The sequence below is a fragment of the Trichomycterus rosablanca genome, chromosome 6 (assembly GCF_030014385.1).
Source record: "Trichomycterus rosablanca isolate fTriRos1 chromosome 6, fTriRos1.hap1, whole genome shotgun sequence".
NCBI classification, from domain to species: Eukaryota; Metazoa; Chordata; class Actinopteri; order Siluriformes; family Trichomycteridae; genus Trichomycterus; species Trichomycterus rosablanca.
This window is the reverse complement of record NC_085993.1, coordinates 41,022,436-41,044,807: the sequence shown is the minus strand read 5'-3', so window position 1 is coordinate 41,044,807 and position 22,372 is coordinate 41,022,436. Positions and strand designations below refer to the sequence as shown.

Here is a 22,372-nt window from a genome sequence, read left to right as displayed (position 1 = left end):
GAGGTTGCTATGGCCATAATATTTCAACTTTAATCTCATAATCATTTCGACTTTAATCTCGTAACTGTTTCAACTTTAATCTTGAAATTATTTCGACTTTAATCTCGTAATCATTTTGATTTTAATCTCGAAATCGAAATTTATACGACTTTATTCTCGAAATAATTTCAACTTTAATCTCGAAATTGAAATTTATATGACTATATTCTCAAAATCAAAATTTAAAAAATATTTTTATTTACAGTGGCCCATTGCCATTCTACAGGTAATGAATTTAATGTTTTTAATCATTTTGTTAACTTGTTTATTTAGTGTTTGTAACGTACAGGCGTAGGACTATTATTTTGAAATATGGAAACAAATCGCGTTTGTTTTTGTTCTATATTGCATCCAGCTTCACAGTATTGATCATGGGCTCTAACAGAAGAATCGAGTGTGTGTTTTTTAGTGAATTTCATCCAACTCTGGGACCTAAGATCACATATCAGGTAAGAAAATGGTGATTTAAGCGTTAGAACTTAAAATTCAGTGTAATAAACAGTACAGCTGGTGACTAGTTGATATGATTCTGCAGAATGAAGCTTACACATGGTTCTCTGTCATGCACAAGGATTTATTAGAGTTTAAAGTCTCTTTTTCTGGTTTCTGGTTCTCTGCAGGTTCCTGAGGAATATATTTCTAGGGAGCTGTTTGATACTGTTCAGGTTTATATCATCACCAAACCTGAGCTGCAGAATAAGCTCATTACAGTGTATGTATTCATCTGTTTACCTGCTCACATGATGACAGTGATCATAGAAATCATACCTAATTTCTCATCCAAATTTCAGTCCCCAAATGCTGTACTGCATGGGTTTCAATTTTACTATTTAAAACTGTATTTAGAAAATGTTTGTTTACATTTATTGTAAGTAATGTGTTGTAAATGTAAGTAAACATAGTAAGTATACATCATTGAATACATTTAGGACAGTATATTGAGCACTTGAGAACAAAATAAAAAAAAAACATACTTAAAATACACAATTATTGTTGGCTATTAAATTCCGCATACATTTTAAAAGAGCAATGTTTAAAATACCATTTGTTCATTATGAATGTACAATAATTGCAGGTTAATAAATTTAATTTAGTTTACCTTCTTCTAAACTGCTGTTTGTTTTTAAAAACGTCAAAGCATTCACATGCATGACACAAAGTGGTCTTTATTCAAACACTGTTCCTGTTCCAAATTTTAAACTCAATGAATAAATTAAAATACATTATTTATAGTGACCGTTAAAAAAAACACCTAACCTTTTTAGGACCTTGGTGAACATTAAGGTTACCTGACTTAATGCTGCTTTACTAGTTGCAGGAATCAATTTAGTATTATGGCATCATATCAAGTTTGTTGACACAGTGGAACTATCCTAGGCACCTGCTACTTAACCTCTGGACTTGCCAGTAACAATAAAGACTAGTTCAGGTTTTATTAATTGTAACAGAATACATGACTATTTACATCTATGCCAGAGGATTTAGTAGTCAGCACTACATTTATTTATAAGTAAAATTTCATATAAAAGTATTTTACAAAAATATATCTCATATACATTTAACTGGTCTAACAACTGCCTTTTATCATATGTTTGACTAAATTAATGATTATCTTTTAATCATTAAATACAAAGTATCGTGTACTGCCCATGAAAATATGTGACAAGTGCAAAAGAGATTAGATTGGAAATGCTGTGAATTAAACTAACATTACATTAATTACATAAATTAAACTAGAATGTAATGTAATTATCTTGTATTAACATGAAAACATTTGCTTTTTCTGACTTACCCAGGACTGCAATGGATAAGAAGCTAATTGGATGTCCAGTTTGCATTGAGCATAAAAAATACAGTCGTAATGCCTTACTCTTCAACCTGGGTTTTGTGTGTGATGCCAGAACCAAGACGTGTGCTCTAGAACCCATAGTCAAGAAACTGGCAGGATACCTCACAACACTAGAGGTAATGATCTGTTTAAAATCCAATCATCAGAGTGAGATTTAAATCACTGAAAACTCTGAACAGTTGGTGAATATTTTTCTATGTTGTCTTGGCAGCTTGAGAGTGGCTTCATTTCAAATGAGGAGAGTAAACAGAAGCTGTTACCCATCATGTCGACATTACTTGAGGAGCTTAATGCAACAGGAGCATGCACTCTTCCTATTGGTATGTATTTTTCACCTCAAGAATTAGTAAAAAAAATCCTGGTTCATGCTTTTACCATTGTGCCTTTAAAGAAATGGTTAGCTTTGTAAATACTGAGATTTTTATTACATAATACATATAGCCCTAAAATTTACAAAGTGGATGCCCATTAAACAGCCTACTGGTTAATCAAACAGCTCATTAACAGAGCTATAGCCATTTTTGTTTTGATAATGTTGATATTTTGCATTATATCCCAGTGTAAAGGTAGAACTCCACTTATCATCTTATAGTAACAATACTAATGTCAGAAAGAGCTTTACTGTACTAAAGGGGGTGATTCAGTGGGTAGCACATTTGTCTCACAGCAAAATGGTCCTAGGTTTGATTCCCAGGTGGAGTGGTCCAAGTCCTTTTTGTGTGAAGTTTGCATGTTTTCCTTGTGTCTGCGTGGGTTTCCTTCAGGTTCTCTGGTTTCTTTCCACAGTCCAAAGACCTCAGTCATGTTAATTGGAGATACTAAAGTCTCCCTAGGTGTCTGTGAATGTTTGCTTTGTGACAGACTGGCAACCTGTCTGGGATGTTTTCTGCCTTTGCCTTACTAAACCGCAACCCTGACCAGGATAAAGAGGTGGTAAAAACAATGAATGTGTAATTATTTCTTGTAATGAACTGTTTGCTACTGGCTACAATTTCAAATCTACATTCTATATTACTGCCTTTTACACTGTTATACACTGTTTAAAGTCTAAAGACCTGTTGACATAAAACTCAGTTTTGTGTTTTAAATTGTAATTTGACACTATAAGCTTGTTGGTTAGAGCACGGCGTAGAGCAGAACTATACTGTGGCTTTAAAGCCAGTAACAAATTGGTTTTTCTCTATTATTGTAATTGGCACGTTTCCACTTCAAATTTTTTTTGTCTCTTTGTCATGCTTTTTAATAGTCAAGCCATATAAAATACACATTTATATTATGTATTATGTTATTGTATCATATCTGAGCACAGATGAGTCGAACACGATTCACCTGAAGCTTATTGAGCAGAGAAAAGATCCCATGATCGTCCAGGAATACGATGTTCCAGTTTTTACTCAAAACAAGGACCGCTTCATCAAGTTTCAGTGGGATCTCACCACACAGCAGGTTTGGTTAATACTTTGTATACGTCTTTAATTAATTCAGTTTATTCAGAGGGCGACACAGTGGCTAGCACTGTCTCCTGGGTTTGATTTCAAGGTGGTGCAGTAGGGGTCCTTTATGTGTGGAGTTTGCATGTTCTCCCTGTGTCTGTGTGGGTTTTCCCCGGGAGCGCCGGCTTCCTCCCACAGTCCAAAGACATGCAAGTGAGGTGAATTAGAGACACTAAATTGTCCATGACTGTGTTTGATATAACCTTGAGAAGTGATGAACTTTGTGTAATGAGTAACTACTGTCATGAATGTAACCAAAGTGTGTAAAACGTGACAATAAAATCCTAATAAAATAAAAATACAATAATTTATCCAGAAAAATATTATTATTGAAACTAAAATATTGATCTTAATCACTGTACTTACAATTACTAGTGATTTACTGTCAAGACTAATAACTATGGAAAGTATAAATATATTAAAAAAGGTACAATTTAAAATTTCACACCCCGTTAGCACTCCTATGGATTTGAACCCTGGATTTTAGTGGTAAAGGACTAGGGCGCATCTGACCTACATGATGTACCTAAAAATGTAGAAAGCTCTTTTCAGTTGCAAGGAAAGCAACAATGTTCTTTTAAAATATCTTTAATGATTTTCTGTATTTTATTGTAGATCTTGTCTTACATTGATGGATATCGACACATACAGAAGATATCTGCTGAGGCTGATGTCGAGCTCAACCTTGTACGAATCGCTATTCAGAATTTACTGTGAGTTTTTTTTCAAAGAAGTAAATAAAACATCAAAGGCTTACTGTGTTATTATTGAGCAGGAACTAAATACTATATTTCACAGGTATTATGGAGTTGTAACACTAGTATCAATATTTCAGGTATGCATGATTGATTCATTGATTTATACAGCCATGAGTATATCTTTCTGTACCAGCACCTGTTTCACTAGTACAAATAACTTAACAGCTGTTTTTTTTTTCTAGTACTCCAACGTTTACTGCACAACACCCAAAGTCCAGAGCTTAATAGATGACAAAGCTATTCAGGAAGAATGCCTTCATTATGTCAGTAAACCTGGTAAGTAGTGAACAAAAGCCTTTGTTTTATTAATTATACAAATAAATTAAGTAAATGAAAAAGGTTTTTGAAAACATTTGACTGTGTTATTGTGTTATTAAGTGCAAAATGACACCATTCCGTGCTAAAAATTTGATTTTGCTTTTTCTCTTTTGTCCTACTAGTTATAATAATCTTTGTATGTCTGTATCACTACAGGACAGCGAGCGAGTCTCAGGGATGTATTTCAGCTGTATTGTGGTTTAACTCCTGGAACTACAGTGCGTGACCTGTGCTCTCGCCATGCTCAGCAGCTACAGAAGGTGGATGAGAGGTCAACATGAATGTTTTCTTTTATAGCTTATTAAGTCAGTATGCACTTTGTAAACAGTGGGGGATTAAATACATTTATTAAAATTAATTTTCTGATGGCCAGCATTTGGCTTATGAAGGTATGTACAACAGAAGTAACAATGTGTGTAATGGTGGACAATGTAGGGCGCAAATGGTATATGGGCTAATGCTAACCGACCTTTATGGCTTTTCCATTTGCTATTTGACATATATCTTTTTAAAGGTCTGGGTTGTTTTTAAGATTGTTTCAAATAGGCAGGTAAGAAAACAACAGTCGCAGTAGGATCCAGGCTAATTAAAACAGTCTGCCACCGTTTGAAAGGGTTGGTTTGGGTCCAGGTGCAACCAAACGTTATAGTGGAATGCTTAACAAAGTAATTCATAATTTAACCATGTAACGTGAAATGTTAGTCTAGTTCTCTGTCTGTAGATACATTAACAAAAGTATTTAGACAGAAATATAAAATGTGAGTCTTTATTTTGTCTTTGTTTTTATTGGCCGGCTGGGTGCCTAAACAGACATAATTGGCTATATCTGAGGGTAGGAAGGCCAAAGGGATTCCTCAATGCTGCTGCTACAACGGCATGTGTTGGCTGGTCGATGGCGCCGGAACAGAAATGTGGAGTAATTAGAGATCAGTGCATGACTCTCATGATCCATGCAGGTGAAATGAAGTGGTTGGCTACTGGTGCAGTGAAGGACAGATACAGCTGTGTAATTGGATATGATTAGATTGGGAGAAAAATGCATACATAGAATTTTTAAGTTTTGTTTAAATACTTGAATACCCTTGGGCATATTTATTTATGACATTCTAAACATTGTAGTGTATCTTTATGTACTTTCTCTATATAGCAGTTGAAGAAAATAAAATATAAAATGTATTTAAGTTTTTCTCATCATCATATTTAATTCAGTTATTCAGTTTTGGGAAATGAAGAAATTGTAGAAACTGTGTAGTGTAATTTTTTCTTACACAAAACATGACATTTGCCCAGAGCTGTCCAGACCTGTACATACCACTAAATGTTTTGCTGTATGTGACATCTACACTATTAACTAGCTATGCTTTATTAATTGTAGGAAGCTGATACAGTTTGGCTTGATGAAGGGCCTGATTCGGCGGCTGCAGAAGTACCCAGTTAAAGTTGTTCGAGATGAGAGAATTCGGCCTCCAAAACTTTATACTGGTCGGCATAGTTACGATGAGATCTGCTGCAAGACTGGCAAGTGCTTGTATCCGCTTGTATTGTCGTGAGCATGGTCCATAGTCCTGGAAATCCTGTTATTGATAATTCTTCTTTGTGTTCCTGTTTGCAGGAATGAGTTACAAGGAGTTGGATGAACGATTAGAAAATGACCCCAACATCATCATCTGCTGGAAGTGATGCCATTGGAAGAAGGGATAGACTGGTGTTTGTAGTAAACATGTGTCCCTTAGGTTAAGCTATTGGGCTGGACAACCTGTGACTGAACTAGGATGCACAACTGAGCTGTAACCAGTGGGAGCAGTAGGTGAAATGCATAAGCAGATGTGTTACAGGTCCCATTTTGTTAGTTTGGTCTTGGTCTGTTAGAATGCATCTGTATTGCAGCTGTATTGATGGGGAAGTTGTCTGACTTCTGTCAAGATTGTCAGGAAGCATTTAAAAGTGAGTTGTTCTAATGTAACTTATCAGTAGAAACATACTTTTAGGCAGCTTGATAAATGTTATGTGCCCAACTGTATACTGAGAGAAAGGATAAGTTATGAAGTGTGTTGTAAAGGATAAAGAGTTTTTAGAAACATTTTTTATTAATTTAGGGTGAGAAAGATACAAAGAGCTATTCGATTAGTCTGGATAGAACATTAAAAAGGAACCACTTTTGCACACTGCCAGCATGTGAGCAAAAAAAAACCAAACCATCACCAAATAGGTGATTAAAAAACAATATAATTGTAATAAACATAAAAGAACATTAGTAAATTGACCAACTGTAAAGTCAGTACATAAAGAGTCTTTGATTTTATATTTGTGGGGTTTAATAAACGAATTTTATTGTTTTCTTGATGTGTATGTGTAATAAAAAGAATGTTTACTGTCTATTAAAAATATAAACAGCTTTTTATCTATGAAATGTATCAGTGTGTTACATATGTGTTGTTTTATTATCCAAGTAATAGCTGGTAACTTTTCATACTGTATTCCATTAAGGGTACACTACTGATCTTCTTCTTTTCCTTGGCCTTTGTCCCGTTTGGTTGCGGGGTCGGCTCTCGGCGGATCATGATCCGCGCATCGATTTGGCAAAATTTTTATGCCGGATGCCCTTCCTGACACAACCCTCCCTATTTTATCCGGGCTTGGGATCGGCACTATAATGCACTGGTTTGTGCATCTAGCGGCTAGGTAGCTATAGGACAATTCAGTGTTTCCAATTAGCCTGGTGGCATGTTTTTGGACTGTGGGATCGAACCCAGGACCTTCTTGTTGTGAGGCGACAGTGCTACCCACTAAGCCACCGTGCCGCCCAAGGGTACACTACTGATACAGGGTTTGAATCTTATCACCAAGTTATGCATCTGAGCAGACATGATTGGGATGGCTGAAACAGCCTAGCCATTGGAAGCCATTGGGAGGTCAGTGCACTGGCAGTGCCTGTCCCAAGCCTTGATAAAAATAGGAGGGTTGTGTTAGAATGAGCATTTAAGCAAAGTCTAGTATGCAGACCAACTCTGCTGTGGTAAACTACACATAAGATGTATTTTAGTACATTTCTTAGTTACCTTTGATGATTGATTTGGTCTATAAACTATTGTGTTTGGTTGTAATTTTATAACCTTGTAAAAAATAATTATGAAATGTAGCTGTATTTCTCAATCCTCTGGACGTTCCCTGCCTTGTGCATTTTAGTGATTCCCCTGTTTTCAACACACATTTGATTTATCCTGTCAGTTAATTAAGAAGCTGGAACTAGCAAATAATTGCTATTGTTACAACAGTGCAGTGTTTTGAATTGTTAATGTAAGCACATTTCTCTTCTGTTCCAACTGTGAAAGACTCAAGGATGTAACAGCTCTATCATGAACAGTAGAGAAAAATAAATTAAAATATAATCCTTATTTACAAAAATACTGCAAATTTTACAGAAATATTAAACTGGAGAAAAAATGTAATGAAATGTACCTGTAACCATATGAATGAATGACAATTACTGCCATTGAATACACAAAAGAATTACCAGCTACACATGAATCAGAATCACTTTATTTCGCCAGGTATGTTACACATACGAGGAATTTGCTTTGGTGATGCACACAATAATACACAGAATAGTCCACATATTAGTACAAACAATACACATAATAGTACAGATAATTACACATGTATGACGTAACATGGAAAATATTTAACAGACCCGACAGCACACGGACTGTTAACCAGTATTTACCAACATTTGCCCAAGAGAACAACTTTGGTTAGAAAGTGTTACAGCTCTGGGGAAAAAGCTGTTAGCGTGTCTGGATGTGTTTGTTTTTATTGTCCTGAGTCTTCTGCCAGATGGAAGAGTTTGAAAAAGGTGATGTCCAGGATGAGGGCGGTCTGCTGTAATTTTGCCTGCACGCTTCAGCACTCTGCTGTTGTAAATGTCCTGAAGCGTTGGCAGACTACATCCAATGATCCTCTCCGCTGTCTTGATTATATGCTGGAGTTTGGCTCGTTCATGTGATGTTGAGGAACCAAACCAAATGGTGATGGATGATGTAAGGATGGACTCTATTATTGCTGTGTAGAACTGGATCAGCAGACTCTGTGGCAGGTTGAATTTCCTCAGCTGTCTCAGGAAGAACATTCTCTGCTGAGCCCTCGTATAGGATTAAAATACATTATGTAATACTAAAATAACCTGATGATACAGTTGACATGTTTGCATTTACTTGCACATATCAGTTTTATGTATGTTGTATGCTGTATGTCATATCAGTTTTAAGGCTGTTACAAGGGAAAAAGCCCCTGCTTCAAATTCGGCACCTTTACGCTTGACTAAGATCTGTAGCTGAATTTAATTGACAAATGTAAACGTTACAATTTTGAAATTTCTATATTTTTATATATTTATATTTCTTTAACGATACGGCCCTGATGCCCTGAATATTAGGGAAGTTCAGAAAGGCTATGTGTATGTTTTTTTTTTTTTCATCTCGTGATCTCAAGATAATCGCTTATTTTTCTCGTGATCTCAAAATAACAGAAGTTGTTTCCCTGAGATCACGACATGTTTCCTGTCATTGCTTACACTATACCAAAGCTCCACCAAAAACAAATGCATGATGTGCTGTACAGAACAGAGACAGTATATGCATTTGATCACCAGAAAAGAAAAACTTTTGTTATCTTGAGATCACAAGAAAAATAAGTCGTTATGTCAAGAAATCAACTATTGTTATCTTGAGATCACAAGATAAAAATAACACATGACCTTTCTGAACTTAGTAGAATATCAACAACCTCATTCACCCCACCGCAGTGCGCATGTGCGTGTATACTTGTTTCCATGGTTACTAGAGTACCGCTGGCAGGAGTACGCTGGTGTGTTGTGAGTTGTAATTACGGTCGAACTGAACAAACTCTTTAGATTTTTTACATTTTAGGTTGAGTTTTGTGTTTGCTGGTTCTTCGGCTACGTGTAAGCTGCAGTACTGATGGATTCTCTGCTTATACATGGAGAGGCTGAAGGTTTTATTCAAAGTTTAGAAAAAGTAGCGTTGCGTGATGTTGGGAGTCCCAAGTAAGTTCAATTTTGATGTTTTACCTCAAGTACGTCAAACTACATATAATGACTAAAGTTTACATACACATTTAATTTGTGTGAAAGGTTCTGTCACATTTAACTTAAATAACTCTCTTATTTACGTTTTAGTGATTAAAACTGACTTATATTTTATTATATTATACTGCTATTTTGTGGCGTCGACGAAATTACCGACGAGGCTCTGTTATTAAACAGGTAAAACAGTCTGAACACAGGGCTAAGCACACAAAACGATTATTTAACGATTATTTACATTTTAAAACATCATTTACAGCGACTGGCGCGAAGCATTCTGGGTAACTGCAACCACTGGCTCCCACAAGTGTGGCACTAGGCATCCTAGGAACACCAACATGGCCACGCCCACTATCGTCAGCCCAGCGAGCTAGTGTGCTCACCATAATATTATAGTTGACCTTGATGGCCCACCACCACTGAGAATCTCAGGTGGTGATATCGACCTGGCCGGCCATCCAACAGCCACAAAATGCTGTGCCCGAGATCTACAGGGTATCATTGCCGCTGTGTAGTTTCGACCTCTGCTGTCTGCTTCAGACGCGTGCACTGGTGGTGGGGTATTTGCGGCGTGCATAGTGTGACTCTCTATACACAGCATGGCTCTCTCCGCAACTGGCCTGCGACTGAAGCCAGCGACTGCACACGAAAAGGAAGCGGGTAATTGAGCGGAGAGAACTGGCAACATTTCATTCGGAAGAAAAATAAGGGGAAATTCCCTCTTCCCAAAAAATTTGCTAATTCATGAAAATGTTCTGAAAGCTGACAATGATTAATTAAAAACTTCGGGCTACAATAATTGTATACATACTGTACAAAACAATATGTCAGTACCAATATAACAGATAGTCATTTAGGTATTTTTAGCTTTGCTATCCTCTGCTAAATAGCTAGAATGATTGTGAATACATTCTGTTTAATAGATGGTTTCGTCAACATGAATACACTGAGAAACTCAACATGCAAGCAATACTTCATGCAAACGCAAATCAAGAGGAGTTCATCAAAGACCTTATTGTGTCACTTGCAAAGGTAAAACTTGACACTGTAGTGTTGATATTTTAAGACAATAAGCACTATAAGGTGATAATATACTGTATATTCCGTTTACTCATACTGTTGTTGGCTACATAATGTGTTTTGTCCAGATACCCACATTGGTTCATGGAATGATAGTCGTGGAAATTTGGAAACAGAAAGTGTTCCCTATTTTATGTAAGCTTCAGGACTTCACTCCAAAGAGCACTTTCCCTCTGTACATGGTGGTATGTATATATTATTATACTCTTCCCCTAATTGGCATACTGTAGCTACTACTCCTGTACTGTGTTTTTTGTTTCATTGCATTTATATTTTGTTTTGTATTTTTAGATTCATCATGAGGCTACAATAATAAACCTTCTAGAAACAATTATGTACCATAAGGTAGGCACTGCACAGACTAGTTTTTATTCATTTTATATAAGTGTATGTAGAGGTTTGATTTTAGGCCACATCACACTTACATAAACTTAAGAGAAATATAAGTCTAGAAATGAACCAGGTTCATAACATGATGCGCGATTACAACTGATCTTCATGTTCTTTTTACTAAAAGTTAGATTCATTTTAATCAATGACTGTTCATGCAATGCTCCAGGAATCGTGTGAAGCAGCAGAGGATGCTGTTGTGGACCTTGTGGATTACTGCCATCGTAAATTGACTCTGCTGGCTGGACGCTGTTCCCGAGGAGAGTTCCCTACTGAAGACAGAACCTTACAAACAGAACTCTCAGAACTAAACTCTGTACAGGTAAGGTAACCAAAGTAGTGTCTTTAAAATGGAAACTCATTCAGGTCACACAAGAACAAGTTCCTACAAATGGTACACACTTAATTCTGCGCTCTTTATTTGCTAATGATTCTAATTAAAACCTTTTGTATGTATAATAGCTAAGTTATTCTGTGTAATAATTTACATTTAGCACGCTTTTATCCAAAGTGTCTTCTTACAATTGTGACCATATACAATCCAAGCAATTAAGGATTAAGGGCTTTGCTCAAGGGCCCAACAATGGCAACCTGGTAGATGTGGGGCTTTGAAACAGCAACTTTCTGATTACTAGTCCAGTATCTCAGCCTCTAAGCTATGACTGCCCTGTAATAATAAATATTGGTTATATGCATAATAAATAAAATACTGTAAGAGAAGTGTCTTACATAAACACTGTTACACACACTGGCACAACAATACATTTATATTTTACAGGATCTACAGAATCATAGCAGCATGTTAGAGTTTGATATCTCTCTGAAGGCTCTCTCGGTGCTGCGCTACATTACTGATCATGTAGAAAGGTATGACAATGAAAAAACGCTGCTTATAAATTGTACAGAACAACAGTTATACGATATAACACAGTGCTGATGATGCTTCTTGTGTTTCTTTGATACACAGTTTGAATTTGAGTGTGGTGACAAGGATGCTGAACACGCATAACTTGCCCTGTGTACTAGTTCAGCTTGTAGATCATTGTCCCTGGAGCATTAGAACTGGAGGTTAGTACCATGCTGTTAGCTGCAAGTAGCTGTCATTTAGTCATTACAAATTTAATGGATAGGTGATTTGAAGCAAGATGGACATATACATACACAAGAAGAAACACATCGGGGTCACATTAATAGACGTACAGAATATCAACATTTCATTAGGATTACATTTTGTCTTTCTCTGTAGGTAAACTGAAGAAGTACGAGGAGGGAAAATGGAGGGAGGTCCCTGCTGAGGATCGACTTAAGATGACCAAACTGGACGGTCAGGTGTGGATCGCTTTGCTTAATCTGCTGCTTAAACCAGAATGCCAACGGAAATATGATTTAAACAACTTCAACAAAAGCCAGCTTTTAAAGGTATGACATATATATTTATTAACAGTTATATACATAGAGTGTATTTTGTAAGAATTTGTACCCCTTGACTTTTTGTGCAAATTATTGTGTTGTGAAGTTGATTTTGAATGGATATAATAGCCAGTATTGGCCCATTAGTTTACACTGAATAACCTGTAATGTTTAGGTAAAAACATGATTATAAAATATATTAAAAATTTAAATTAAAACCTCTTATTCATAAAAGTATTGCTATGGCACTCTAGATTGGAGCCTATATAGCTTATGTATATAAAAACTTTAGGCTGCTTTGACATAATACATACCAAACTGCTTTGGCTGGCTGGGCCATTGTTTTCCCACTTTCCCGCTTACTTTGCCACTGCACGTTGTGAACCACCTGGATTGACTGCTTTGCTGCTCTGTTTTTACAGCTTTCATCTGTGCTTGAAGTGAAGTCTAAATGAATTCTTACCACTGATCTTTCCCAGCACACCACTGAGACAAATTTTGCAACACACAGACATTGCATGAAAAAAATGATGCACACCATGACATAGTGAAAAAAATAAAACATGGTAAAACTGGGACTGTGAAATTGGGATATCAAGCTTGCATGTAAATAGCAGTTCCTCGTGTCCTGTAATTCTGGAATCACTTGTCATGGCTTCATAGCTTAGTTATAAGATTTAATTCGTCCTTTGATTGCAAAACAAACTAATGTTGTATCAAGCTAAAGTTTCATAAATCCACATCCTTTTTTACTGTCTTTATTTTTTCACATCTCCAAACGATGTATAATGCCAGAACTTTTTTTGTGAAAGTTGCTTACCACTTAGTGGAACAACCAGCAGAAAACGATTTTGTTGCATATCACATGAAACACTTAAAAGCAGCAGTAAGTGGCAATATGTGCCCGGTTTTGTGTTGAACAAAGCACAAAACACTTATCACTTGAAAGCAGCCTTATGCAATACCATTCTTGTACTATACACTGTTTCAGTCTTTGCAACCTTCAGCCTACATTTAAAATTAAACTATAATCAATCATTCAGGATGTGATCTCTGTATGTCATTCTCGGTCCGTGCCAAGGCATTGTCTTCTGGAGTCTTATCTAATCTACCATTTGTAATCTTAAGCAAAACAATGTGGCCTACTGCTGATTTGCATTGTCTAGGTTTTCCCCTTTTAATCCTAGCATCTTATTTTACTCTTTTTTCTTCCATTTTTCTAAATAATTCCTGCCTGTCCTTAGGTAACACATCTTTAGGTAACATTACAAAGTCTAAAGTTACTTATGTAAAATCTAATGATAATCCTTGTTTCTATGTGGGGTTGTGTGTTTGTCTGTAGCTGCGTGGGTTTTTGACAGAAGTTGTTATAGATCAGCTACCGAACCTTGCTGATCTGCAGCGTTTCCTCAGTCACCTAGCTGTTACAGACACCGCACCTCCAAAAAAATACCTCATAATTGAGCAGGTAAACATACACACCATATGTATATATTTTCTTTTATTTATTATATTTGATGCCATGGCACAGCAGGTAGTGCGTCATAGCTCCAGGATTTAATCCTGAGTACTGGTTCTTGTGATGTTTCCTTGGGACACCCTTGTAGAACCCGAACAATGTCCACAATTTGATTTATGGATTTTTCTGTTTACAAGAAATTGTTTGTTGGCTTACATAGACTAGCATCCTGTTTATGTAAATGAATCATATCTATAGCAGTTGTCCCATTTCCTAATTGACCCTGTTTATGCATATTTGACTGCGTGATTTCAAAACATGAAACCAAACATGACAAGGAAATTGAATTGTCCCCTGCTTACTCAGTGAAACAGTTCACCAAAGTCATTTGGTGAGCAGGTCTGGCTTAAATTAAAGCCAGCTTTGTAAAATATCAATCTTCAATATTAAGTCATTTTAAACCTTACCATCAAATCAGTTATTAACCTTGTGGTTTCTAGAGCAAGACTTTGCCACAATCTAAAGAAAACATTTTAGAAGCTGCGGATGTTTTAAGCTTTAATGTTTAATGTTCATGACTCCATAATATCAAAGAGACTCTGCAAAATGGGATTTATTTAAATTTTGCTCTCTGTTTAATTTACCACAATTCTTTAGCTACCAGAAATTTGGAATGACATTATCGCTGAGAATTCTGGGAAGTGGAAAGCCATAGCCAAACACCAAGTGCTGAAAGTGTTCAACCCATCTGAGTGTGAGCTGAGAGAACAAGCAAACAGGTAAGACTTGTAAACCTGAGTTTGAAGTATAGCTGTTGCCACTTTTTTTAGAAACACCTATACAGATGCTCATTTATGTGGATATCCAATCAGGGAGTCATGAGGCAGCACTGCAATGCATACAATCATACAAACATGGGTCAAGGGCTTCAGCTAATGTTTCTGCCAAACATCAAACTAGGGGAAATTTAAAATAAGTGACTTTTACTGAAAAGCACACTAATCAAACACATGAATCAGTTGAATAGATAGAACAGTAGGCAACAGTTTCACTCCTGTCAGCCAAGAACATAATTGTGAGGAGACAGTGGGCACAGGTTTACCAAAACTGGACAGTTAAAAATTGGAAAACTTCAGGATTGGAAATTGGTGCATGACTTCCTAACCTGCTATGACTCCCCCCCCCACTAATTTAGCATTGTTTTCATGCCACATTCTACCTGAGTGTTGTTGCTGACCATGTGCATGTTTTTATGTTATAATAGGTACTTTCAGCATGACAATATGTTTGGTGTATTTAAATTGCCTCCAGTCACATTTAAGATGTCATTGAATAAAAGATTTGCAGCATTAGGTGCAGCTGACCAATGTGTACCAATTATATAATGCATTTCAACTAAGACAAAAATCTATGATATATACATATAGTGTATATACTGTATATATATACTGTATATACAGTATATATATACAGTGAAGCCCGAAATTATTCATACCCCTGGCAAATTTAGACTTAAAGTTACTTTTATTCAACCAGCAATTTTTTTTTTGGACCGGAAATGACACAGGCGTCTCCCAGAAGATAATAAGACGATGTACAAGAGGCATCATTATGGAAAAAAATATTTCTCAGCTTTTATTTACATTTGAACAAAAAGTGGCATGTCCAAAATTATTCATACCCTTCTCAATAATTAATAGAAAAGCCTTTATTGGCTATTACAGCAATCAAACGCTTCCTATAATTGCTGACCAGCTTTTTGCATGTCTCCACTGGTATTTTTGCCCATTCATCTTTAGCGATGAGCTCCAACTCTTTCAGGTTGGAGGGTCTCCTTGCCATCACCCTGATCTTTAGCTCCCTCCACAGATTCTCAATTGGATTCAAGTCAGGACTCTGGCTGGGCCACTGCAAAATGTTAATGTTTTTGTCCGCTAACCATTTCTTCACCACTTTTGCTGTGTGTTTTGGGTCGTTGTCGTGCTGAAATGTCCACTGGTGCCCAAGGCCAAGTTTCTCTGCAGACTGCCTGATGTTGTTGTTGAGAATCTTGATGTATTGATCTTTTTTCATGATGCCGTTTACTGTGATTAGGTTCCCTGGTCCATTGGCTGAAAAACACCCCCAAATCATTAGGTTCCCACCACCATGTTTGACAGTGGGGATGGTGTTCTTAGGGTTGAAGGCTTCTCCTTTTTTACGCCAAATGAAGGATACATCATTGTGGCCAAACAATTCCATTTTTGTTTCATCTGACCATAAAACAGAAGACCAGAAGTCTTCTTCTTTGTCCAGATGAGCATTTGCAAAGGCCAAGCGAGCTTTTGTGTGCCTTTTCTGGAGAAGTGGCGTCCTCCTTGGTCTGCGTCCGTGGAACCCAGCAGTGTGCAGTGTCCGTTGGACTGTCTGCCTTGAGACGTTGCCACCAGCAGAGCCCAGATTCACCAGGATGGCCTTGGTGGTGATCCTTGGATTCTTTTTCACCTCTCTCACTATCCTCCTGGCCAGCACAGGTGTCACTTTTGGCTTCCGACCACGTCCTCTGAGATTTTCCACAGTGCGGAATGTCTTGTATTTTTTAATAATACTTTGCACTGTAGCCACTGGAACTTGAAAACATTTAGATATGGCCTGATAGCCCTTTCCTGACTTGTGAGCTGCCACAATGCACAGCCGCAGGTCCTTAGTGAGCTCCTTTGTCTTAGCCATGACTGTCCACAAACCAACTGCAGAGAGTTGCTGTTTTTCACCTGTTGAGTTGATTAAAACAGCTGTTCCCAATGAATCAGGGTAATTAGGATGCTTTAGAACAGCTTGGACTATTTGGAATGGTATAGAACTTTGGATTTTCCCATAGACTGTGACAGTTTGCAAAGGGTATGAATAATTTTGGACATGCCACTTTTTGTTCAAATGTAAATAAAAGCTGGGAAATATTTTTTTCCATAATGATGCCTCTTGTACATCGTCTTATTATCTTCTGGAAGACACCTGTGTCATTTCTGGTCAAAAAAAAAATTGCTGGTTGAATAAAAGTAACTTTAAGTCAAAATTTGCCAGGGGTATGAATAATTTCGGGCTTCACTGTATATATATATATATATATATATATATATATATATATATATATATATATATATATATATATATATATATATATATTAGCAAATATTTGTTTACTCTTTTAAATAAAGTGGGCAGTAAATGTTTGTTTTCTTAAATTCAGTAAGATCATAAGAGCTTATCTGTTTGTGTATCAGGTTGGCTGAGACTTATAATCTTGATGTAATGGAGAGTCTTATCCTGGATAAGCCAAAATGTGGTGCATGTGGAGCAGTGGGAGTCAAGCGTTGCTCCCGCTGTCAAGGAGAGTGGTACTGCAACAGGTGCCTCATATCAGTTTTACACTTTCACAACTCAACTTGTGGTTTGTTTTGTGTAGCTTTCTTTAAGTCATCCATTGCCATTCAAAGCCTGTGTTATGTATCATGTTTTGAATAATATCCATGTTATTATGAATAATGAGAGATGATAAAGCATTTTTTAGATATTAAAAAAGCAGAGTCAAAACTTTAAAGAGACACGTAGAGGACATTGCAGGCAAATTCTTAGATTCTTTTATAAAAGTTTTGTTTTTTAAATCTTTTTTTTATTCAGAATTATACACACACTATCTAATTACTAATGTGTTGTACATAATTTAACCTCCCAGCATTACCTCCTAATTCCTTGTTATTAGTATTTAGTTTCACTACTCACAACTGGAACTGCGAGCCAAGCCAATGTCTGCAGGAAAAACCAAACTGTTACCTTGGGCTGAGAGAAAATTTGTCTGGGTGTTCAGATGTAATAAAAGAACCACCAAAAACTTCTGCCATTAATTAGAAGCTGCTGAAACTTGGGTAACACTGTTCAGTCAAGCAAATGTTAGATTACCCTGCTTCATGTGTATCAGGCATAAAGAAATCATCTACGCTTTCCTAGTAGGAATTCCCAGGTGTTTTCTTTTTTTATATTTGTACGTCAGTTATAAGCTTTGGCGAACTCAGCAATGACCCATGGTGATTCTTCCAGCAGCTTGTAGATATACTGTTTAATATGTGGAATATGCTGCTTCCCGTTCATATGACAGGGCTTCTGTAAAGACACACTGAAATAGGCATTAGCATTTAGGTTTTTTCCTCAGTTTGCACACTGCTGTTGGCCCATCATTTACAATGGCGATCAAAAAGGAAGCATGTTTGTTTTTCTAAACTGGACACTGTAACAGAACAGCCAAGGCAGTGTAGGCTTAAACAGAATCCCATTATGTTCAAATGTGTGTTGCACACAATGTAACTACTGCGTATTCAGTTGTTTTAAAGTACACTGATTAGGCATAACATTATAACCACCTCCTTTTTTCTACACTCACTGTCCATTTTATCAGCTCCACTTACCATATAGGAGCACTTTGTAGCTCTACAATTACTGACTGTAGTCCATCTGTTTCTCTACATACTTTTTTAGCCTGCTTTCATGCTGTTCTTCAATGGTCAGGACTCTCCCAGGACCACTACAGAGTAGGTATTATTTGGGTGGTGGATCATTCTCAGCACTGCAGTGACACTGACATGGTGGTGGTGTGTTAGTGTGTGTTGTGCTGGTATAAGTGGATAAGACACAGCAGCGCTGCTGAAGTTTTTAAACACCTCACTGTCACTGCTGGACTGAGAATAGTCCAAAAACCAAAAATATCCAGCCAACAGCGCCCTGTGGGCAGCATCCTGTGACCACTGATGAAGGTCTAGAAGATGACCAACTAAACCAACAGCAATAGATGAGCGATCATCTCTGACTTTACATCTACAAGTTGGACCAACTAGGTAGAAGTGTCTAACAGAGTGCACAGTGAGTGGGCACAGTATTTAAAAACTCCAGCAGCACTGCTGTGTCTGATTCACTCATACCAGCACAACACACACTAACACACCACCACCATGTCAGTGTCACTGCAGTGCTGAGAATGATCCACCACCTAAATAATACCTGCTCTGTAGTGGTCCTGTGGGGGTCCTGACCATTGAAGAACAGGGTGAAAGCAGGCTAAAAAGGTATGTAGAGAAATAGATGGACTACAGTCAGTAATTGTAGAAGTACAAAGTGCTTCTATATGGTAAGTGGAGCTGAGGTGGTTTTAATGTTATGGCTGATCGGTGTATATCTGGACTAAATCTATTATTATAAGAATAACATGTGGAATAACATGTTAAAACATATCTTGTGCTGCTTTCTAACTCCTGCTTAGGTTAATCTGATAATTGTGAGTGGCAAATTGATATTTTATGGTGACTCACTTCAGCACAAGGACACCATATTTTATAGTATTATTTCTCTACTCACTCTATAATTTTGGTAACAAAAACGTTACATACTACGAAATTGTTGGTTCAAGTGCAGTTAATATTGGCAGCCTGAATCGTTATTGTTGATAATTAATACAGTTACAACATGATTTAACAGTATAAGAAGTACTGATATTTAAGGGGGATTTAATTCTTGGCCGTGATTTAAAAAAAAAAACCATCCAGCCAATCTAAAACCAGTATTTTTCCTGGCTATAACTTAGACTGAATCAGAATGTTTGTAAACAAAAGGCTAAATCTTATTTTGGTTCTAAATATTTTTTACCATGTCAGTAAACATAATACGCATCTGTTTAGAAATAGCACAAATTGATTTATTAAAACTCAATTTGAAATTTTAATTTCTAGTTAATGTGATGAAACCTTTTGCTACCGTATCGTACCATATCGTAGTGATGAGATTTGAAAGTAAAAGGTTTCAAAAAAGAAGGTGAAGTCATGTTATATTAGAAAGATCCCTGTAATCTTGAAAAAATGAGAAATGCTAAGAGAAATGGATTGAAAAATATAATTGTAGACAGCTTGCAACAAATTACCAATGTAATTAGTGTTGTCTGAGTACTCTTTTCCTATCAGTACAAAGATAAAAGACATTGTGTATACATTTTGATGAGGGTATATACACAGGAAGTACATTCACACAATGTACACACAAATACAATTGTTTGAAAGTTTGTTCCTCCTCACTGTATCTTTTCCAGATGTTAATGTTGTGTGGTTTTTCATTGGCTTTAAACTACATGTGAGTAATAATAACTTTGTTTCTTTATAGAGAGTGTCAGGTGAAGCATTGGCCCAAACACAAAATCACATGCCAGATGATAGCAGAGGCCACTGAGAAACTTCAGAAGGAGCTGAACATTAAGAAATGAGGGATGCCACGGCTTACTCATGGGAATCAAATGAAACAACATTTCCTGTGTCAGAGAAAAGAACAGAACTACTGTCTGTTTATGAACTGCCTGTGAACTTTGTAGCATGGGTTGCTATGGTTATGATGGGAATTGTGGAAGAGGACGAGCTGATATTTGCTGTAATTAGCCTAGTCTATGTCAATCTAAAAAACCCTGACTCAAACTATGCAAACTATGTAAGAGGTGATAATATTCTTTTGCAACTGCAGCTTTGATTTTTGCTGAGCACATAGGGTTGGTAGGGTTGCCTCAACACTTTGAATAAAATAGAGTGTTTTACTTGTTTATTTTTTGCAGTAAAGGTTTTAATACTATTATCTTCATTTAACACAGAACATGTATCACCACAATCTGTCTGATTTGAAAGCCTTTGCTTTCTTACATTGAAGGTTGGAATTAAACCTTTAACTTTTGTTCATTCATTTACAGTAACTGCTTTATCCTGTCAAAGTCGTTCTGATCCAAAGCTAACCTGGAAACAATGATTGTAGTGTGTAAGTAATAATTAAGGCACAGGAAATGCTTGAAAGTGTAGTGTAGAAAAAAATACACTTTCAGTTTAACAGTGCTTCTTTTACTTACCAGGCAAAGTATTTGGACACCCGACCATGAGCTTGTTGGGCATCCCATTCCAAAAATAAAATGGTATTAAAATAGAGTGACCTTTATATGATTTTTTAGCTATTAAAATAGCGAAATTAAAATGTGAAGAGGTATATCTGTGGGAATTTGTGCTCATTCAGTCAAAAGAGTCAACTCTTCGCAAACTCAACACTTGCATCTAGGGACAATTTTTCAGAACCTCTCCACCCCTTTTCTCCTGCACAAACACTTAGGTCCTCAGATACTGGTCTCCTGTCCACTCCAAAATTTTGATTAGTTACTGTTGGTGGTAGATCATTCAGTGTCATGGCCCCAAAACTTTGGAATGCCTTACCACAAATTATCTGCCTCTGCTCTTCATTTTCTTAATTTAAAACTACATTTTCTCTCAGTACTTCCTCTCTCCTCCTCTGTCTCTGTCCTGATATGCATGTAAAGTGACCTTGGGAATAAGAAAGCTGCTATATAAATAAAATGTATGATTAATTATGCAAATTGCACCTGCACATTACATACTACAGTTATTGTAATAGATAGATTTATTTAGAATGAAAATTTTACTCTCTCTTTCTCTTTCTTGCTTTTCATTCAGTTTTAAAAGCATTGCATTGATTACAGTATTGCCAAATCACTGAAGAGGTCATTTATAAAAAGAAATACAGTACACCCTTGAGTTACGGACGGTTTACCATATGAACATTTCAGGTTACGAGTGATCTTTGTCAATTTAACGTACGAACAAATTTCGGATTACAAACAGAAATTTGTGAAACACGTGACGTCACGAACAAGTTCACTCCAACCATCTCTCTCTCTATATATATATATACAGTGAGTATATAAATTTTCTTACGCTTAGTGGTGAGAAAATGAACAAATCTACTGTATGTACTGTATTACTATTCGTTGTTGTATAATTACTCCTGCCAGTAGGTGTCACTGTGTATCAGACAGAGGGGACAGTGAGTGAGAGAGAAAAATCTGCCCCCCCAGATTTTCTCACTGCCCCCCCAAGCAAAGCAGTCCAGCCCCCGGGCTGAAATGTATTATGGTGTATGGTACAGCACACGTACTGTACTGAAATGTGATGTGTGTTTTTATGTACAGTACAGTACTACTGTGTATTGTTGTTTATTATTGTTTATTACAGTAATGTCTAATATACTTGTATTTATTTGGTTTGGTTTGGGAAGTCTGGCACGGATTAATTCTATTTATATTATTTCTTATGGGAAAAATAGGTTTAACTAACGAACATTTTGACTTAAGAACAGCCCTTTGGAACCAATTAAATTCGTAAGCCAAGGGTCTACTGTATAACATTGCATTGATTACAGTATAAATAAATTGATAAATAAATAAATAACAATGAACTATAGATGGTGCATCTTTCATTCTTTATCTGCACAGGTAACACTAATATAAAATGCTAAAACACTCGTGTATGTGAAGTAAAGAGCGGGGATGTCCCGGACCAGTACCCGAGCAGAGCCGAGCCGAGCCGAGGAGGAGCGACGCCAGACTCAGGAAGTGGTCGTGGTCGCTGATATGTT

The 22,372-nt window shown here is 36.7% G+C and overlaps 2 protein-coding genes across 2 annotated transcripts; both read left to right on the top strand.

Moving 5' to 3' along the window:
- Nucleotides 1-410: 410 nt before the first annotated feature.
- nprl2 (NPR2 like, GATOR1 complex subunit) lies at nucleotides 411-6,822 on the top strand. The gene is made up of 11 exons (XM_062997850.1): nucleotides 411-488; nucleotides 660-751; nucleotides 1,836-2,004; nucleotides 2,100-2,208; nucleotides 3,198-3,334; nucleotides 3,997-4,094; nucleotides 4,180-4,216; nucleotides 4,322-4,415; nucleotides 4,614-4,728; nucleotides 5,833-5,975; nucleotides 6,070-6,822. Exons 1-11 carry the CDS (start codon nucleotides 411-413, stop codon nucleotides 6,135-6,137), a joined length of 1,140 nt encoding a protein of 379 aa, XP_062853920.1. The 3' UTR covers nucleotides 6,138-6,822.
- Nucleotides 6,823-9,307: 2,485 nt separating this feature from the next.
- Nucleotides 9,308-20,874, top strand: zmynd10 (zinc finger, MYND-type containing 10). The gene is made up of 12 exons (XM_062996962.1): nucleotides 9,308-9,519; nucleotides 10,482-10,590; nucleotides 10,707-10,823; nucleotides 10,930-10,983; nucleotides 11,198-11,350; nucleotides 11,807-11,895; nucleotides 11,996-12,096; nucleotides 12,275-12,447; nucleotides 13,781-13,906; nucleotides 14,555-14,676; nucleotides 17,158-17,283; nucleotides 20,075-20,874. The coding sequence occupies exons 1-12, from the start codon at nucleotides 9,434-9,436 to the stop codon at nucleotides 20,172-20,174; spliced, it is 1,356 nt and encodes a 451-aa protein (XP_062853032.1). The 5' UTR covers nucleotides 9,308-9,433; the 3' UTR covers nucleotides 20,175-20,874.
- Nucleotides 20,875-22,372: the final 1,498 nt, after the last annotated feature.